This window comes from Triticum urartu, chromosome 7A, assembly GCF_056163025.1.
Source record: "Triticum urartu cultivar PI428250 chromosome 7A, HENAU_Tu73, whole genome shotgun sequence".
In the NCBI taxonomy this organism is placed as follows: Eukaryota; Viridiplantae; Streptophyta; class Magnoliopsida; order Poales; family Poaceae; genus Triticum; species Triticum urartu.
Genome location: NC_141879.1, coordinates 672,829,966 through 672,849,940, shown reverse-complemented (window position 1 = coordinate 672,849,940; position 19,975 = coordinate 672,829,966). Strand labels below are relative to the sequence as shown.

The 19,975-nt window shown below is 44.5% G+C and overlaps 1 protein-coding gene across 3 annotated transcripts; it reads right to left on the bottom strand.

The window, feature by feature from the left end:
- Positions 1-3,509: 3,509 nt before the first annotated feature.
- Positions 3,510-6,261, bottom strand: LOC125523764 (mediator of RNA polymerase II transcription subunit 11). 3 transcript variants are annotated; one of them, XM_048688834.2, is made up of 4 exons: positions 6,066-6,261; positions 5,828-5,944; positions 4,700-4,914; positions 3,510-3,811 (listed from the first exon to the last, which is right to left on the bottom strand). In XM_048688834.2, the coding sequence occupies exons 1-3, from the start codon at positions 6,117-6,119 to the stop codon at positions 4,738-4,740; spliced, it is 348 nt and encodes a 115-aa protein (XP_048544791.1). In that variant the 5' UTR covers positions 6,120-6,261; the 3' UTR covers positions 3,510-3,811; positions 4,700-4,737. The 3 variants fall into 3 exon arrangements, with proteins under 3 accessions (XP_048544791.1, XP_087392242.1, XP_048544790.1); XM_087536116.1 differs by lacking the exon at positions 3,510-3,811 and adding an exon at positions 4,484-4,589; XM_048688833.2 differs by lacking the exon at positions 3,510-3,811 and having other exon boundaries at positions 4,484-4,914.
- Between the last annotated feature and the right edge of the window lie 13,714 nt (positions 6,262-19,975).

Here is a 19,975-nt window from a genome sequence, read left to right as displayed (position 1 = left end):
CTCCCAACACCTGTAAGTACCACATCTACGCGAGTGGGAATTGAAGCGGAATTAATTCAGCTGCTCTCCTGTACTGCGGGTTAATTAGAGAAGACGGCAGGGTGTTTCTTGCAAAAGTGTGGGTGACGACCGGTCCAGCCACCTAGCTGCCACTTGTCGAGCTGTGATAGGCCGGGGACTAAATCATCACATTCAATGCAAATTGAGATATGATGAAGTTGCATTTTGTAAGTTTGGGACTAAATCATCACATTCTACGCAAGTTAAGGTACTTGAAGTGATTTTACCTCTTTACTGAAGGACAGGATAGAAATAGAGATGCTCTTGTCTTTGTCTCCGTCTCTCTTTTTTCTCTCAACAGGCTTTGTCTCCGTCTCTCTTCTCTTTCTCACCCCACCACGTCGTGAGGAGAGGAGAGGAGAGGACCACGGGCGCGCTGCAGGTCGCTAGTGAGTGCGGTGTGGCGAGCAGAGCAGCTGGTGAGTGGTGAGTGATTGACGAGTGAATCCCCGACCGGACTCGTCTTGGACCATGCATTTGTGGTGTGGTGGTTTTTGGAGCGCGGCCATGCATGTCTCCCCTGGCCCTGCCACACCCACCTGCGCCCAACTGTTTGGAATGGAATTCGGCCGCCCCAATCGATCGTGCTCTTGACCGACCGTGCATGAATTTATGGCATGTTTGGTTTCAATAAGTCACCTGACTTATAAGTCAGGTGACTTAAAACCAATGACTTATAATTCACGCATGTTTGGTTGTCACCTGACTTATAAGTCACCTGACCACACCTTCTCACTTTGTTTTTTAATGTAAAGGTGATGGGACAGCAAAAGGGTTTGACTTATAAGTTTTAAGTTGGGGTGGAGCAACTTATGACTTATAAATTGGGGTGACTTATAAGTTGGGTCCGTTTGGCAAAATAAGTCACTTTTTTCACTTTTCGACTTATAAGTTGGTGATTTATTTAAAACCAAACAGGTCCTTACCTTAGCTAGGATGACATGACATGTGATGTTAGTATGTTACCATCACAGTAGTCCGTATCCGCAAGTTTCATGCAACAAATGAGAAGCATGTATACATGTCACCCCGCATGGTATAGCAAATATATGGGCATCGACTGCACTGACCGACAATGGATAATAGAGCTTTCGTTCATTCTTTCTTTTAATAGATGAAAAGGCTTTGCCATTGCATTAATTAAGGAGAAGCGAGTGTATAAGTGGAGGACTGCCGTGTAAGAATCGCACCGGTGGTGGTTTTCGACGCTTTCGTGTTCGGAAGAGGAAGAGTCACACCGGCGTGGTACAAGTCCAAGTCATGGACATGGAGGGCTGCCATGATGATGGTGTAGCTGGAGAAAGGCCCGATGATGAACGGCGGGAGGAGACGAAGGAAGGGGACACAAGGAAGTGGTCCAATGGCGATTGCAATGGCCGAGTCCCCCATGATGAGTCATGAGATGATGGATGGGCTGCTAATGCTGCCGCCTCTCTCCGTGCCCGGTCTGTCTTGCTTGTCCTGCACGGGAAAGGGAGACAAGCGCACCAGCCCACTTGTGCGCTCCCTAGCAGACTTCCTGTAACTATGTACTGTAGCGGTGACTCTTGATGTTCTTCGAACCGTCGCTTGTAGATCCAACGGCCAGGAGATGCCCTCAAGGCATGATAGTGTTCATCCATGCCTTGTGTGTGCCAAGGCACCGGACTCGGGCTATGTGGTGGTGTATTCCACTCATAGTGTCTCTTGAGTACATATATGTAGTGAAACCAATCATGAGTGGCTCCGAGGTGCCCGTGCGAAAAATCGGGAGGTCTCAGGGGGACGGGGACCACCGAATTCTATCATCGGCATGATGCTGGACCAGAGTCGGCCGGCTGGATCCTCCCCCGTCTCCGTCCCCGTCCCCGTCCCACCGGCACTACTCGCTCCATGGGCATGGGCCTGGGCTGTTACCGTCAGTGTCACTTGAGCGGGAGCCACGCACGCATCCCTCGTTGCTAACTGTTGCACCCAAAGATAGCAGTCAAGCAAGCCTCAGATGGGCTGCTGGGGCTGGCGCGCAGCTGCAGCGTTCGGAACTGGTGCGTCTTGCGATACGGCATGGCGATGAACGAGGTTCACCGGGCAGGTTTTCCCTCTTCTTCAGTGCACCGCTTTGTTAATCTCGGATTCAGATGGTAGCATGACAACGGACTCAACTCGCTCAGAATCATAAGGCCGGGCGACCGGAACTCATGCAGATTCACAGATCCTGCTAAATGTTCGAGGTTTTCTTTTTGGTTTAAATGCAGAACTCGAATAATCACTGTTAAGGGGAAGATAGGAGATGGCTTTATAAACTACATCTATCTATCTACTCCCTCTGTACCGAAATACATGTCGTCATGTCGGAACACTGACGGAAATCACGTCTCGAAACCGCATCGACAACTTCACACGCATCAAAGATCAAATCAGGAAAAACCTGCATTCCAGATGAAGCAATCTACGCACTGTGTGTCTGTGTGCAACCTCCAAGACTCTAAAGTCTGGACATAAATTACAACACTTCCAGGATGTGTGCAAGGCATAAACCAAAATCTTAATGGTACTCTGCTCCTAAGACCCGTGAAATCTCGTGCATACAAAAACATGAAGGCCAAAAGCTCGAAGATGGTCAACCCATTTAGAGCGTTTCATATGGATTCAAGCTTCAAAGTTCTGCCCAACACTATGAGATGGCATAGCCAAAACGTGCAATGAGGCATACCTGATGCTCAATTAGCTGTTGGGTAATGATCCGGATGGCAAACCAACACAGCAGGGGACTGAAATAACTTGACGATGTCATATTGACAGTCACGCACCGGTTACGTTTTGTAAGTAAATAAGTTTCTTGGATGTTATGACCAATCTGCCACTGCAATAGTCTCAGTAGTACTACAGAAGAACTTCAAGCCCAACAAAGTGGAAACACAACTAAAGGATCTGAAATAGCTGTAAATAAGTTTCTTGGCTAGTACGTACTCCCTCCGTCCGAAAATACTTGTCATCAAAATGGATAAAAAGAGATGTATCTAGAACTAAAATACGTCTAGATACGTCCCATTTTATCCATTTTGATGACGAGTATTTCCGGACGGAGGGAGTATTTAGGTGGAAGGAATGTATCATTGGGTCAGAGCAGAATGTTACATGACACCTTAACAATCGGTTTCCAAATAATCCTGATTTTGCGACAACCAAAGGAGCAGCGCACACAGGCAGCCAACATTAGATACAAGAATGTTACTATCTCACATCAAAAAGAAATTGTTTCAGTCAGCAAAGGTTCCAGATTTTCATGCAACGTACAGATACAGGCATGGAAAACAATGGTTAAGCATGCCAAACAGTATGGAGCAATGTTTCATGGAAACTAAAAGAAGAGTTATCCAGTGGAACTAACTGATTGCAGTTCAGACACTAGTGCTCTAGCAACCAGATGGCAATAGGTTCAATTAAAAGGAATACATGGAACGAACAAGAATAACAATGCAACATGTGTAGTACTTCTATCTGTATCAGCGGCAGATACCTCACAAAGCATGTCATGCTCCCATTGATAATGGAGAGTAATCCATAAGAAAGCAATTTAAAGCAAACTCCTCACACCTAGTCAGGCATGTAATGCCAGTACACCACTGAGATGCTTGTCAAGTGCGTAAAGAGCTAGTGAGCTACAATAAACCAGTGCCATGGCTTCAATCTGCTGAATCTTCTTTCCCGAACCCCTAATCAAATTTCTGTTTGTCCAAGGTTTGAACTTCAAAAATACATCCCTTACGGCCTGATCACATGAAAATCAAATACAGAAAAAACCTACAGATTAGTGCAACAGGCCAACAGCAGTTCCTTCTGAAGATGAAGCAGCCTATGCACTGCTGCATACGGAGATGTTCTTGTGCAACCACGCTTCAGGTCTTTCGACATGACTCAAGAGACCATGACCAATCCTAGAGCTAGAGTAACATTTTGTACAACCTCCTAGATCAATCACTGAAGTCGAACATCACGGTTTCCAGAGTATGTTGAACAAAGCATTGCGCAGTTGCGCCCGGGCTAAGTAAAAGTGTAAATTAACACATTATTGTTTCCTAGTCTGGTAATTGCTTGTTAAGCTCCTAAGTCATGTCACATTTGGCAATGAATAGTGCAAAGAAGAACATGAAGATGATGATAGCCAAAACGTGCGGGCGCTGGAGCCAAACTTGAAAGAACATGAAGAGTCACACGATAGTCAAACTTCAAAGTTCTGCCCATTATAAAATGGCATAGCCAAAACGTGCAACGAGGAAAACCTCATGGCTCCATTGGCCATTGGGTAATGATCTGGATGGCAGACTTACACTATGGTGGTTTATCTATTTATAGGTATGCCTTGAAAGTTATAGCCAATGTGACACTGCAAGGGTGTCAATGGTACAGAAGAAGTTTGAAATCAACTAAGTGGAAACACAACTGAAGGATCTGAAATAGCTGTAAGACGTGATATATATGAAACAAACAGCATATGCAGCAGCAGTAGTTGAAATACATCTTCTTTCTGGGATATTGCAACTTATACCCTACATAATTCAGTCACTGCATTAAGCCATGGGACGCATGCGATATGTATAGCAAGAATGGAACATAAGATACTGGAGTTGGGGAAGCCACATGATGCTTTGGCACTAACCATTTCACTACCAGGCACTAGATAGCCAGTTAAACTAGCTAAACTTCATTGGTGCTGTGCTCAATGTTCAGTTGCATGGCATCCATCTTCTCAATCACATACTCCAGCTTTTTGCAACAAATCTCGTTAGCAATCCTTGCACTGTAGTCACACATCTCAAATGGCCGGTATTCACAAGCACTTTTTATTTCCTCACGCAATGTAGTTTGAATTTCCTGCTCCAGCCACAATATAGAATTAATTTATCATGCATCACTCATGGCGAATATAACATGTCAAAAAAAAATCAGAACTGAGAAAGTCATATGAATGCCATGGATTAATTGGTTCACATAAGGTCAGGGACAGGGCTACCTTAGAGGCATTGGGGTCAGTTGACCCCAATGAAATTTGAAAATCTTTCACTAATTTAGTACTAATCACTAACATTTATAGAAGGACGAACCCACTGCCATATATATGACCCCATCAAACTTCTTTTCTAGCTTCGTCCCTGCATAAGGCAAGTATTTTGGTGGAAGAAATGTATCATTGGATCAGGTCAGAATTTGACATGAGACCCTTAATGCCTCTAAGGTTGCACACAGGAGGGTGCACACAGGCAGACAACATTCAATTCAGAAACATCACTACTTGACATCAGAAGCACTTGTTTCAATGAGCAAAGATTGCAAATTTTCGTGCAATAGACAGGCATGTAAAATAATGGTTGAGCATGTCAACCAATATGGGGCAATGTGCTTCATTGGAAGCTAAAAGATGAATCGTCTAACGGAACTAACCGGTTGCGGTTCAGAGCACTAGCAGTCCAACAATAAGAAGGCAATAAGCTCATATCAAAAGGAAAAGGGTGGACACACAGAAATAGCAGTGCATCATGCATAGTATTATCAGCGGGCAGCAGGATACCTCGCAAAGCATAGCATCCCCCCATTGATAAGTGACAGCAATCCATCAGCAAGCAATTTAAAGCAAACTCCTGAAACGGTGGTCCCACATGTTCTGCTAGTATATAGCACCCAGATGCTTGCGGCAACAAATCCATCCATTCCCCCTGGTTTTCAAGGCAGGAGCATGGGGCGAAAAGATCTGCGGACGGGGATGGTGGATGGATGATGGGAGGGGTACCTTCATGTAGAGCATGAACTCGCGGCAGTGGGCGACGACGGCCTCGCCGCGGGGACCCTGCGAGTTCCCCAGCTCCTCCATGACCGTCCCCGCCAGCTCCAGCACCCGCACTATCCGCTGCACAGGAAGGAATAAACGCGTAGCCGCGTCAAAATTCAAGAACCTAATCGACAACCCAGAGAGAGACCCGGGGGGGGGGGGGGGGGGGGGGGGGGGGTTGTGGGGGTGAGCGGCTAACCTTCTCGACGTGGTGGAGGCGCTCGAGCGAGCTGCTCTGGACCAGGGAAGACATCGCCGCAGGCGAGGATGGATGGCGGCGGGCTGGCCGTGGGGTGTGGCGGCGCCGGCCGACGGTGGGGAAGTCTGAGGTTTGGATCAGGGTGAGTTTTTTTTCCCTGAGGAAAGCCGATGAGTGAGAGGGCTGGCGGCGTGTTGGGCTGCCCTGTTTGTTTATGGACGTGTGTCTAGGGAGCGGCCGGCTGCCTCCCTAGCCGTCCAAGCGGCCGGCCCAAAATGAAAAAAATGTATCCCTTAAGAATCTATAAAGAATTATATCCAAAATCACTAATTAATGAGTATTCATTGCAAAGAACATTTTATTTTTTCAAGTCGTGACAAATGGCGCACATGCAGTATGCCACTTATCGCAATCCGGGGGTTTTCCTTTTTTCCGTAGATTCGTTTATTCAAAACGTTTAATCATTTAAATCGTGCATCCAAATCTCGAACCGTTTTCATCATAGGATTCCTCGTATAGAGATCTTCAAAACCAGATTCCATGTTGATAGGTTTTGACGAACTTTAATGAAAAAACCAAATCGGAAGCACGGTTTTTTTTCCTTTCTAAAAAAGGCACGCCCGTGCCTCTCGTGAAACCATACTCGTGCCTCTCGTGGAAGTAAAACCGTGACTCTCGTGGAAGGGAAAAAAGCAGCAAACACTGTTTTTTTTCGTTTCCGAGAGGCGCAGCCGTGACTCTCGCGAAAGCACAACCGTGCCTCTCGCGGAAGCAAAACCGTGACTCTCGCGAAAAAAAACAGAAAACACGTTTTTTCCCATTTCTAAGAGGCACGGCCGTGACTCTCGCGAAAGCACAACCGTGCCTCTCACGGAAGCAAAATCGTGACTCTTGCGAAAAAAATAAAAAACAGAAAACGCGTTTTGTTTTTCCCTTTCCGAGAGACACGGACGTGACTCTCGCGAAAGCACAACCGTATCTTTCACGGAAGCAAAACCGTGACTCTTGTGAAAGAAAAAAATGGAAAACGCATTTTATTTTTTCCTTTTCGAGAGGCACGGTCGTGACTCTCGTGAAAGCACAACCGTGCCTCTCGCGGAAGCAAAACCGTGACTCTCGCGAAAAAAAAATAGAAAACGCGTATTTTTTTCCCTTTCTGAGAGACACGGCCGTGACTCTCGCGAAAAGCACAACCGTGCCTCTCGCGGAAGCAAAACCGTGACTCTCGCGAAAGAAAAAACAGAAAACACGTTTTGTTTTTCCCTTTCCGAGAGGCACGGCCATGACTCTCGCGAAAGCACAACTGTGCCTCGCGTGAAAGCAAAACCGTGACTCTCGCGAAAGAAAAAAAAAACAGAAAACGAGTTTTGCTTTTCTCTTTCCGAAAGGCATGTCCGTGACTCTCGCGAAAGCACACAACCGTGCCTCTCACGGAAAAAAAAACCCTGACTTTCATGAAAGAAAAAATGCATTTTTTTGTGGAAAAAAAATCAGAATTTTTTTTTATCGAAAAGCTAAGGAAGACCGGGGGAAAACCAAAACCGAAAAAATCGTTTAAAAAGCTGAAAACGCATGCGGAAAAATATATAAAAAAACAAAATCCTGAGGGAGCATCCAGAGCACGACACGTGGCGAATGGCTGAGAGCGCGCCAAGTGGCGCTGATCATTGCGAGGCTCCCGAAGAAGCGCTCGTTAACTAGTTGCTCCCGATTATATCCCCCTAATTCATACGAGTACAAGCGAAAAAATCCCCCGAATTCATATAAGGGAATTCTAATTCATATTTGGAAACATACCATATAAACAGAAAAGTTATTCATGTGAATAGATGTAAACACATTTAATTTAAATTTTAAAATTTTAAAAACCATAATTTTAAACTGTGCATCGAAATTAAGATCAGTTTTCACCATCGGAATCCTCGCGACATGCTGTTCAAAACTATATCCCTCGTGGCTATGTTTTGATGAATTATTTTTAAGCAATTTAGTCCCTGTTTGGTGCAACTGCTTAACTGTCGATATGCAACTACCTCATAATCGACTAGCAAAAGGCCACGTGTGTTGCAACGAGAAAAAAAATTCATAATCTTCAATCGCCATGACCATATTTTGCTGCATCACCGAGATAACTATCACTGTCAATTTTGTGAAATCATGAATAACTTTTTAAATCCTGAACTTTTTTTAAACTCGTGAACATATTTGAAATTATGAACATTTCCAAATTCGTAACCACTTATACAAAGTTTCTAACATTTTGTAAAATCAAGAACATTTTTTGAATTCATGAACATTTTTTTGCAAACATTTTTTTAAAATTGTGAACAGTTTTTGAAAATAATCTTATTGAATCCGCGAACATTTCTAGAATTGACGAGCATTTTTTTGGAAATTGGTGAAACAATTTTTGGAATTCATGAATATTTTTTGATCTAAGAAGCATTTTTTGAAATGCATGATCATTTTTTGAATCATCGAACATTTTATGAATGAATAAACTACTTTGTAAGTCATGGATAGTTTTTGAATTTTTAGGATATATTTTTCCATTCATGAACATTTTTTGAATTGGTGAAATTTTGTTCAATTTTAATAACATTTTTCATACATGCACATTTTTTGATTTCCCAAAAATTCGTTTTCGAAATTTCAAACATATTTTGAATAAGAAAACGTTTTTTACAAATCACGCACATTTTTGAATCCTCAAACATTTTATAATTTCTTAATCATTTTATTTCAAAATTCTATTTTTTTTACTTTTCGGGACTTTTTTGAGGTTCCAAATTATTTAAAGTAGAAAAAACAAAAAGAAAAATTAAAAAGAAAAAAAAATAAAAAAACATGCCGCCCGAACCTGGGCCGGCCCAAACGAGCACGCTGCGTCTTCTCACAGCACGCAGAGCGCATTATAAGAGGTCCCTACTGCATGGGCCGCCCCAGGCGTGGGATTCCCCTTTGTAAAACTTTTTTTTATCACTTATAGATGGTATTGGTGTGTAATATTTTACAACTTTGGGGGCAATTTTCGTGACATACCACCGAAAGCAATAGCCCCCTTATTATTAGGTGTACATGTGCAACTTTTCATTTATGACACCTCCAAACCAAACTACCCATATGAGTGAAATGTGCAACTTCGTTTGCTGCCTTTACCAATGCCATGCCAACTAAAACTAAACATCCACAAATAGAAAGGGAAAAGAATTACACATTGACTATTCGGCAGATGACTAAAACAACAAACTAAGTTGCATATATCGCTAATAGGGTAGGTAGGGCAAGGTGTGCCAGTTGTGAAAAGTACACATGCATGAGTTGGAAGGGGGTTGCACATCTACCAGTAGGTAGTTGCCTAGGCAACAACTAGCTGCACATCATAAAAAGTTGGTTGTCATGGTTGCTAAGTTGCGTTCTCATAGGAAGTTGGATCATGCAGCTCCAAAATTGATTTTCAAAACAGTTGCATCGTATAGCATCAAAGTTGGCACCGAAAGTCGACTCATACGGGATCTAGTTTCAAAGATCTTGCCGCGAGGATTCCAACAGTGAAAGCGGATCCGAACTCAGACGCGCGGTTTGGAAGGCACTTTTTAAAATTTTGAAAACCCGAACTAAATGCACATACACATCCGTTAGTGTTGCTGCCTACATGAGCTTTGAACAGTACGTGACATGTAAAGCATAAAGATAAATCTAGACCCACATGCATGGGTGTGTGTGGAGGGGCAGCTCGAATCCCCGAAATAGTGCATCCGCACTTTTCAGGATTTGGCTGTGTTTATTCAGACGGAATCAGTCCCAAGGATTCTAAAAAGGGACGCTCATCCCACAAATTGAAAGAAATTGCCGCAAAAAAAGAGAATGAATTGAGTGTAATCCATGCAAAAACTGATCAAAGAATACTACCACCCTTAAAAAATTCCAAAGGACAAAGAATACAATGGAGCACCTCCACCATCAAATTGCACCCTTGTCATTCATCTTGCACGCATATGATGCAATTTTATCGATTCAAAATGGATAGTAGAGCAATCTCTCAAATGGCCATTGGATGTGGCTTGGGATTTATCGGCAAGAAGAATTGAAAGAAACAACATGAAAGTTGTTGGTAAGCACCACTGGAAGCCACCCGATGCAAATAGTATCAAAATCAGTGTCGACGATGCCTTCTCTAAAGCAAACCACCAAGGAAGTACATGCTTGGACTCAGAGATCACGAGGGGGGCTGATAAGGGTGCAAGCATTGTTGTATAATGCAGGTGCTAGTGCACTTGCACTGGAAACTCTTGCAACCAGAGACCGAGAGACGGCGTTCAACCCGCCTCCGACTTGGGATTTCACACGGTTGTTGTGGAAACTGATGCTCTACATCTGGTGAATCTATGGAACGATATGCCCATCAACCATTCTCAGGTTGCTGCAACGCTTCATGAAATTCATGAGCTTCCTGTGAATTTCAAAGCTTTCCAGCTCAAGTTTATGAAACAAGAAGCAAATGAGCATGTGCATCTTTGCGCGGAGCATGCAAGTCCGGGTAGAAGGATATGTCTATGGATAAACTTTGTTCCTAAATTTCTTATAGATTGCATCAGGAAGGACTCCAAACGTGCTTAAGGTGACAACATGTATAAGAGGTGACAACAAAGTATCGAGCCATGACCACCTCTATGCCAAGTTTTGATTGCATCACATTTTGGTGACAAATCACACAAGAACAAACAATCCAAAAACAATTAAACCTTAGTATCACCTCACATGGCTGTGAAGCACACATACCAACTCTATAGCAGCACAACACAACAAAGCGAAGTCCCAACACCACCTTACAGATGAGGGCACCAACTATAAAGCAGTGCAACACAACACAAAAGCTATTTGAGTTGCCTCCCAATATGCGAGAACCCATTAGTGTGTTATTGCTAGAGTACTATAAGGCAAGCAATGAGGCGTTTATTCATTGTCGTACCAAGGAACAAGTCTAGCGGCAAGAATGGAGCATGATAAGAAATGATCAAATAAAACTTGTCATGACCACCTCTTATACATGTTGAAGCATCAATATACAAATCATCAAATCCATGGTGATCTCTAGGACCAAATGCAAAATGGACTCTCTGGTGTTGGTTGCATGAAATACAACGAGTAAACTAACATAGGAATAGAGTCGTGAGACTATTCCATTGAAAACCACATCTATCTTTGAGATGCCGCCTCAAAATACACACACACCAACATCAAAGATTTTTGAAAAATAAACATTTATTCTTCTTGCCCTGATACCATATCAACCACCGGAGACGATGGGAATCAACGGCAACAAAAAGCATTGCCTCATGGGAAAATAGGTTTTCCTCTACTCTTGTAGTTTGATAAGTTGAGAAATAGCATGAGCTACATACTGAGCGGACAGATAGTTGGGCCCGCATTATCAGTGGCGGAGATAGGGGGAACCAGCATGGCCCTGCCCCCCCCCCCCCCCCTAAAATTAGTGATTTGCTAGTGATTTGCTTATGAACAATATACATTTAGTGATTATTTGCTGCTAAAACCTCTCTTTTTAATGTATGGCCCCAACCATTCTAACATCATCCCCCCTCCCTAATTAATTTTTTCTGGCTCCGCCACTGCGCGTTATGCCCCTGCAACCTCGCTCATATGGCTGATTGCCCGTGGTGCCCCCCTCCTGCAATAAGCGAGGTTAGGCACTACCAAGTCCAATGTGACGCCGACTAGTGGGGACGAAAGTCTTGATACCCCACCCACCGGCAGAGGTACACACAACTCTACAGGTGCATGCCATTACCCCCCCCCCCCCCCCCCCCAAGTCTAGAAATGTGCGTAGACCGGCGCGCCGGCGGCTAACACTCACCTTCCCTTTTCCCTCAGGTCGGCTGTGTCGATTACACGACGCACCGGCCGATTACGTTCTCTCTTCCTCCGCGACCACCGGCGGCGCATCACATGCGGTGCGCGCCCAAATTGACGTGTGGATTCTGGGCCGTGGCGGCACGCTACAGCTACTCAATCGATCGTGGCAGTGCCACGCACGCCCTAGGACGCAGGTACGGCGTGGCGCCAGCGTCCAAATGTGTTGCTTCTTGTCGATCGACGCCGTGCCGTGTATGGAGCGTCCGCGCTGGGCAGACGCTGTACATGGCTCGTGACGACTACGTGTACGGGCCACGGGACGGACAGTCGCGATCAAACAACTGTGCTCTTGTAAAGAGATAGGGATGCATATAAGAATACGGTTAGCACTGAGTAGTCGTCCGAAGAAAAAAAATAGAGAGATGTGTACATCAATATGGGATTGGATACAACGCGGTAAAATCAGGGTTCAAGTCCTGGTGCTCGCATTATTTCTGAATTTATTTCAGAATTTTCGGCGATGCATTTTCAATGGGAGGAGACGTTCCCGTCGACGACGAGGCGCCTATGATAACTTCGTAAATTTCAAGATGACATGCCGGCTCAGTCTCTTGAAAGTGCTCATAAGAATAGGGTGAGTGTATGCGCGTGTGTATGAACGTTTGTGTCTGTATTGATGTTAAAAAAACGAATGTACTATAGTCAGCAGCGATGAATGCAACGACACCATTCATCATCAGGGATTACGTGGGTGTAGGGTTGAGTTGCCGCCGCGACCCGCTCTCGCGGTCCATGCCTTCAGCGCCAAGATCCCTGGTATTGTAGGGGAGTTGGTGGTCAGGACTCAGGACATGCATGCATGCATGCAGCAGCGTCGCCGGTTCCTTCCTTGGCTGCTTCCTTCCTTCCCAAGAATCCCAGCTAAGATCAGATTGACAGACCCTCCTCCTCTGTCCAGTCCCAGTTGATGTACTAGCCGAGGCTTATCCTCAGCTGATCCTACCACATTCCATGAACCACATACGTACTACACTTAATTTAAAACAGCAGACCCGGCGGGCTGCGCATGAAGCCAAATCTGTCGACGGCTTGACCGGGTCGCGCAGCGGCGTCACCACACACGTCAGTGAACCCCGGCCCTGCCCTGCTCGCTTGACTGCTTCTAGACGTGGCCTAATCCGGGGCACATGGTCGCCGCATTGTTTACCCGGAAAAGCCGAGCGAATCAGCCGAGTGAGTCCGGCGCCATGTGGGCGTGGTTCTTCTTCCCTCCCGAAGATTTTGTGCTTCCGAAATAGTAGATCGACGATTCGAGGGCATGCACCTGCTCCCTACGGAAAGGAAACATTCGAAGATGGGATGTGAGTCTTTTCGTTTCACAGCAAATCGGTGGAATGTTTAACCATACTGCTTTCGGTCTCTTGCATAAATTTCAGAATCCTGCCCACCGGGATCGTCCGAAGGGAGGAGCATGAGCATCTCGTTGATCTGCGGTGCACATTTTTCAACTCGTAGTGTGTACTTTTGGGCATCTTCAACGACGACCCGTAAATTTTTTGCCGCATCCGTTTATGGATAGCGGAGACCAATTTGCACATATGGATGCAGGAGGCATCCATCCAACGCTGCCCGCATACATTTCAAGCCGGGTTTTGATCTAGCGGACAAAATTCATGCAAGCCGACTGATATTCATCAAAGTTCGGGAAAAAATAGCACGAATCATCCATACATAGCATGTAAATGAGTCTAGTGTCTCAAATTCGATGTCCAATAAGTTTTTCAACGGATCGTGTCGTCCCACACATATTGCCCCTTCAGCTTCATCCAACAATATGTGTAAGTAAATGGTCATCCCTCTATCGTGTGGTACATCACGACAGCACGTACGGGCAACACAATGTGTAGAGCAACACTGAGTGAATGAATGATTCAATCAACATGTTGAGGAAAAAGAAGCAAAACTTACGATCTCCGCCTCTGCCGCGTGCAATGACCACATTGTCTCCAGCCGAGCAACTACATGACAAAACTAGGTGATGATGGACTGGATGGCGTACCATCCATATGATAATGACCGCACATTGCGATCATGGATGATGTGCATGTTGTAGGGCGCACTTTGCTTTCGTGCGTGAAAGGATCCATGTACTTGCTGCCAGAATGTTCCCCCTCTGCTCTTGCCTACAAATTCCGTGGATACGGCCAACCACGCATTGCATAACAACTCATTCTCCATGATCGGGTACCCTGCCATCCTTCTTACTCTGAAAAAATGACATGGCGTCCGCAAATAAGCTCAATGGAATTTGACTGAACACCTGCCGGGCGTGGCGGCCGCCATGGAAGTCGTTGACAGGGTGACGGAGTGTACCTAGGTACAAACTGCTCCAGAGTGGACAACACCATCGTAAAAGGCAAGCAGGTGCGTCCGTGCTTGTTGCGAACGTCCGACAATGTCACAATGCCTATGTGGCAGACGAAGAGGGTATAGTGGCGGCGGTGGAGATGGAGGTTGTGTATGCAAAGTAAGGGAGAGAAGTGGAAGAGTGGAAGAAAATGGGACTGGGAGGGCGGATTCAGTGCGCCTAGGGTGGCAGAGTCTAACGTGGCTGCTGTCCGGACTCCCACAACCCCTCTCCCATTTTTGTCTCCACTTTGCAGGAGAAAGTACGTTCGGACTGCCAAGCGAACCGATACAGGCCCGCGTTGGATAGCTTTTATGGTCCGGACATGATAATCCGGACATATACAGAAAGTTTGAGGGTCTTCTTAGGACTTCATAACGCGGACCCTCAAACCGCCGCATACGTCCGGACCGCACGGAGCATAGTTTGCAAAGTGGTTCGGACGTTCGCTTTTTGGTAAATCCGAGACAAACTTGGGGGAGCTTTGCCGAAGACCAACACAAAGTCTCCACATGGTCCTACTCTTCTCTCTCTCTCTCTCTCTCTCTCTCTCTTCACATGCATGATCTCATCTTGATCTCTCTCTCCTCTCAACCCGACACCACACATGCATGATCCCCTCTACTCTCTCTCCTCCTAACTGGATTAATTTGTGAATAAAGTTGGATGACTCTCTTCGGTATCATGTCTACGGGCCACGTCTGGACATAAAAACAGGCATTTGCCGTCTCTATTCACGGGTCAGCGTTGGAGATGTCCTTACATGACTTTCAAGTTCATAACATTTACTACCTCCGTACATTTGTTTATAGAGGGGGTGCTTTACATGATGTGCGCGTGATATATCTGTGTAGTATAACATTGGCTGGTAATATATGTGTATAAATTAAAGCGTGTGGCTATGTCTCAATCAAGTGACCTACTCCCTCCATTTTCAGAATATAGTGCATCCGCGCTTTTCGAGGTTCAACTTTAACCATAAATTTAAGCAACGAGACTGACTGCGGCGGGAGAAAACATTATATAATTAAAAACTTCTTTTGAATACGAATTTACTTTTGCTTCCGCCGCAGTCCATCTCGTTGATTAAATTTATGATCAAAGTTGAAGCATGGGAATAAAGGAAGCACTATATTTTAAAACGAAGGAAGTAGCATATAAACAAGAAGAAAAAAACAAAAGAAATTTTATGCGGATCCTCACATAAGATCCTATAAATATAACATCGACTAAGATTTGATTAAATCTCGGTCGACCGAGATTTAGCAATCCTATAAATTAAATGGTGTTAATTCAAGTTTTGTTTCTCGGGGCCGAGCTATATGTATATACGAGGTGCACATAAAGAAGAGATAGACATCACGTTGAGGACACTATAGGCATACGTAGCCAGACAGGTCGATTTTCTATTTGACCTGTAGTTGCGTCAAACAAGAGATGTGTCAGCTGAAGCTAGCAATTAATGGTGGACCTTCTTAACATGAATGATGCAAATCACTCCCATAAAAGCAAGACAAATATGTAGCTTACCCAAGTGTAATTGAGTAGCTTTCGACCTTTATGGTTAACTGACATAACAAACAAGATATAAGATATATGATGTATTGTTGGCAAAGAACAATGAGCAAAAGCATACATATATGAAACGTTTCGGGCGCATTGCGGGCTCATTTCCATTTGAATACCGTGGATTGTGATTCACTATCAAAGATTGTGAAACAAGGACGGGGAGATTGTTTTGAGGAATGATTCACTAGACAGTGTCGTAGGAAATCATCTTGTGGAGGCCGGATGGTGCTTATTAGTCTAGTGTCAAGGAGTCTATGGTTTTATGACGTCCATTTTTTAAAAGATGTGCTTCTTTGGGGAATCTGATTATCATCCAGAGAAATATTGACTAGCAAAATGGAGCATCTTATTGTTGACCAATATACCAAAGAGGGTTGGGCATTGAAGATTTAGACGTTAAAAACTAATTTCTGCTTCGTAATTGCCTTCTTAAACTACCGACTGGGGAATATAGCTAGCAATCACTTGTGCAGAATAAAGACTTGGGTGGCAGCTTACACCATATGTTTGGTCAAAGTCAAAGAGATAGAATCTTGATTTTCGAAGAGTCTTATGAGGGCCTGGGAACCTTCTCTACTTTGGCATGTTTCAGGCTAATAACGAAGAATGGGTTCACCATGTGCGGGCGTGTGGTGAGCAATCTCTAAATCTCTATTACTTAAAAAAACATAAGGTTTTCATTTCATTTTTCTTTCCATCACCCCTTCATTCAATCTTCCATGTATATGATAACGAATCATCTTAATTTACTTACCTTCTGAACCAATTTCACTTTAATTTACTTATCAAACTTCTAATCAAAATATAAGGTAATTCACGGTCAGAATTTGATGAACATTTATTTACATAATTGCATTATTATTGACAGGTAAATCACAAGCTAACATATTTGAATATTTATATCCCGTTACAACGCACGAGCATTGTTCTAGTCATTAAAAGGAATGGAGAGTGGGTTCTATTTTGGGGAAGATAAAACGGCTTGATTACACCCTGTTATGTACTGGATATCTGACACCTGGTCACACATTTTTGGCTAATGGCTTTGTGGGGCCGCATAAGTCTCTCCGGTCTTTCATACCTGTAGGGGTAGCAACAATCTTTTTGTTCATTTGGTTGGTTAGTGATGATGAAGTTGTCATTGACAGAAAATACTAGATTTTTACCGAATGTGTTTCTTTTGGTAGTCTAACCAACACCCAAAAGAACATTGTCTAGCAAAATTGAGTATCTTATTGTTCTCCAATAGACCATAGAGGGTTGGGCATTCAAGATCTGTCCAACATTCCATGTACTCCCTCCGTCTCAAAATCCTTGTCTTAGATTTGTCTAGGTACGAATGTATCTAACACTAAAACATAACTAGATTCAACCGTATTTAAACAAATCTAAGACAAGAATTTTGGGACAGAGGGACTATATGATAATCAATCACCTTAATTTACTTACCTTCTGAATTAATTTCACTTTAATTTACTTACCAAACTTCTAATCAAAATATAAGATAATTCACGGTCAGAATTTGATGAACATTTATTTACACAATTGCATTATTATTGACAGGTAAATCACAAGCTAACGTACTAGAATATTTATATCCCGTTGCAACGCACGGACATTGTTCTAGTTGTTGGGGAACGTAGCAATAATTCAAAATTTTCCTACGTGTCACCAAGATCAATCTATGGAGTCATCCAGCAACGAGGGAGGAGTGGATCTACATACCCTTGTAGATCGCGCGCGGAAGCGTTCATGAGAACGGGGTTGATGGAGTCGTACTCGTCGTGATCCAAATCACCGATGATCCTAGCGCCGAACGGACGGCACCTCCGCGTTCAACACACATACGGAGCAGCGACGTCTCCTCCTTCTTGATCCAGCAAGGGGGAAGGAGAGGTTGAGGAAGATGGCTCCAGCAACAGCACGACGGCGTGGTGGTGATGGAGCTGCAGTACTCCGGCAGGGCTTCGCCAAGCACTATGGAGGAGGAGGATGTGTTGGAGAGGAAGAGGGAGGCACCAAAGGCGTGGGGTGAGAGGCCCTCCTTCCCTCCCACTATATATAGGGAGCCTAGGGGAGGCGCCGGCCCTAGGAGATCCAATCTCCTAGGGGGGGTGGCGGCCAAGGGAGGAATCCCTCCTCCCCAAGGCACCTAGGAGGTGCCTTCCCCCTTTGGGACTCTTCCCTTCCTTATCTCTTGGCGCATGGGCCTTTTGGGGCTGGTGCCCTTGGCCCATACGGGCCAAGGCGCACCCCCTACAGTCCATGTGTGCCCCCGGGGCAGGTGGCCCCACCCGGTGGACCCCCGGGACCCTTCCGGTGGTCCCGGTACAATACCGGTGACCCCGAAACCTGTCCCGATAGCCGAAATAGCACTTCCTATATATAATTCTTTACCTCCGGACCATTCCGGAACTCCTCGTGACGTCCGGGATCTCATCCGGGACTCCGAACAACATTCGGGTTACTGCATATACATATCCCTACAACCCTAGCGTCACCGAACCTTAAGTGTGTAGACCCTACGGGTTCGGGAGACATGTAGACATGACCGAGATCGCTCTCCGGTCAATAACCAACAGCGTGATCTGGATACCCATGTTGGCTCCCACATGCTCCTCGATGATCTCATCGGATGAACCACGATGTCGAGGATTCAATCAATCCCGTATACAATTCTCTTCGTCAATCGGTATGTTACTTGCCCGAGATTCGATCGTCGGTATCCCAATACCTCGTTCAATCTCGTTACCGGCAAGTCACTTTACTCGTACCGTAATGCATGATCCCGTGACCAGACACTTGGTCACTTTGAGCTCATTATGATGATGCATTACTGAGTGGGCCCAGTGATACCTCTCCGTCATACGGAGTGACAAATCCCAGTCTTGATCCGTGTCAACCCAACAGACACTTTCGGAGATACCCGTAGTATACCTTTATAGTCACCCAGTTACGTTGTGACGTTTGGTACACCCAAAGCACTCCTACGGTATCCGGGAGTTACACGATCTCATGGTCTAAGGAAAAGATACTTGACATTGGAAAACTCTAGCAAACGAACTATACGATCTTATGCTATGTTTAGGATTGGGTCTTGTCCATCACATCATTCTTCTAATGATGTGATCTCGTTATCAATGACATCCAATGTCCATAGTCAGGAAACCATGACTATCTGTTGATCAACGAGCTAGTCAACTAGAGGCTTACTAGGGACATGTTGGTGTTTATTATTCACACATGTATTACGATTTCCGGATAACACAATTATAGCATGAATAAAGACAATTATCATGAACAAGGAAATATAATAATAATGCTTTTATTATTGCCTCTAGGGCATATTTCCAACACTAGTCATTAAAAAGAATGGAGAATGGGTTCTGTTTTGGGAAGATAAAACGGCTTGATTACACCCTGTCATGTACTGGATATCCGACACTTGGTCACACATTTTCGGCTAATGGCTTCTTGGGGCTGAATAAGTCTCTCCGATCTCTCATAACTGTAGGGGTAGCAACCGTGTTTTTGTTCATTCCGTTGGGTTGTAATGATGAAGTTATCTTTGACGGAAAAGACTAGATGTTTATCGAGTGTGTTTCTTTTTTGGTAGTCTAACCAACACTGGAAAAAAACATTGTCTAGCAAAATCGAGTATCATATTGCTCTCCAATAGACCATAGAGGGTTTGGCATTCAAGATTTAGATGATAAAAACAAATGCCTACTTTGTAAGTGGTTTTTAAACAACTGAATGAGGACGGGATATAGCAATCACTTATGTGGAATAAATACTAAGTCGGCATACCACGCTACCTTCAGTCATAGTCAAACCGGTGGACTCCCATTTTAGGAAGGGTCTTATGAGGGCCAATGGGACCTTCCTTTGGCATGTTGAGTAGATGATGGAGAGTCTGTTCGGTCGTGGGAAGATAAAATGACCCGATTACATCCGGTCATTCAGTAGATATCTCGGACTTGGTGCAAACTTCACCTAGGCTTCAATAGATGTTATAAATGATATGCAATTGTTTTTTTTTTTGAGAACCATGCATACA

Excerpts from the sequence above, each read along its gene's own strand:
- LOC125523764 (XM_048688834.2), bottom strand. The coding sequence starts at position 6,119 with ATGTCTTCCCTGGTCCAGAGCAGCTCGCTCGAGCGCCTCCACCACGTC. Across the intron at positions 5,945-6,065 it reads GCCTCCACCACGTCGAGAAG|CGGATAGTGCGGGTGCTGGA; the intron begins GTTAGCCGCTCA and ends CTTCCTGTGCAG. Across the intron at positions 4,915-5,827 it reads AGTTCATGCTCTACATGAAG|GAAATTCAAACTACATTGCG; the intron begins GTACCCCTCCCA and ends TGGCTGGAGCAG.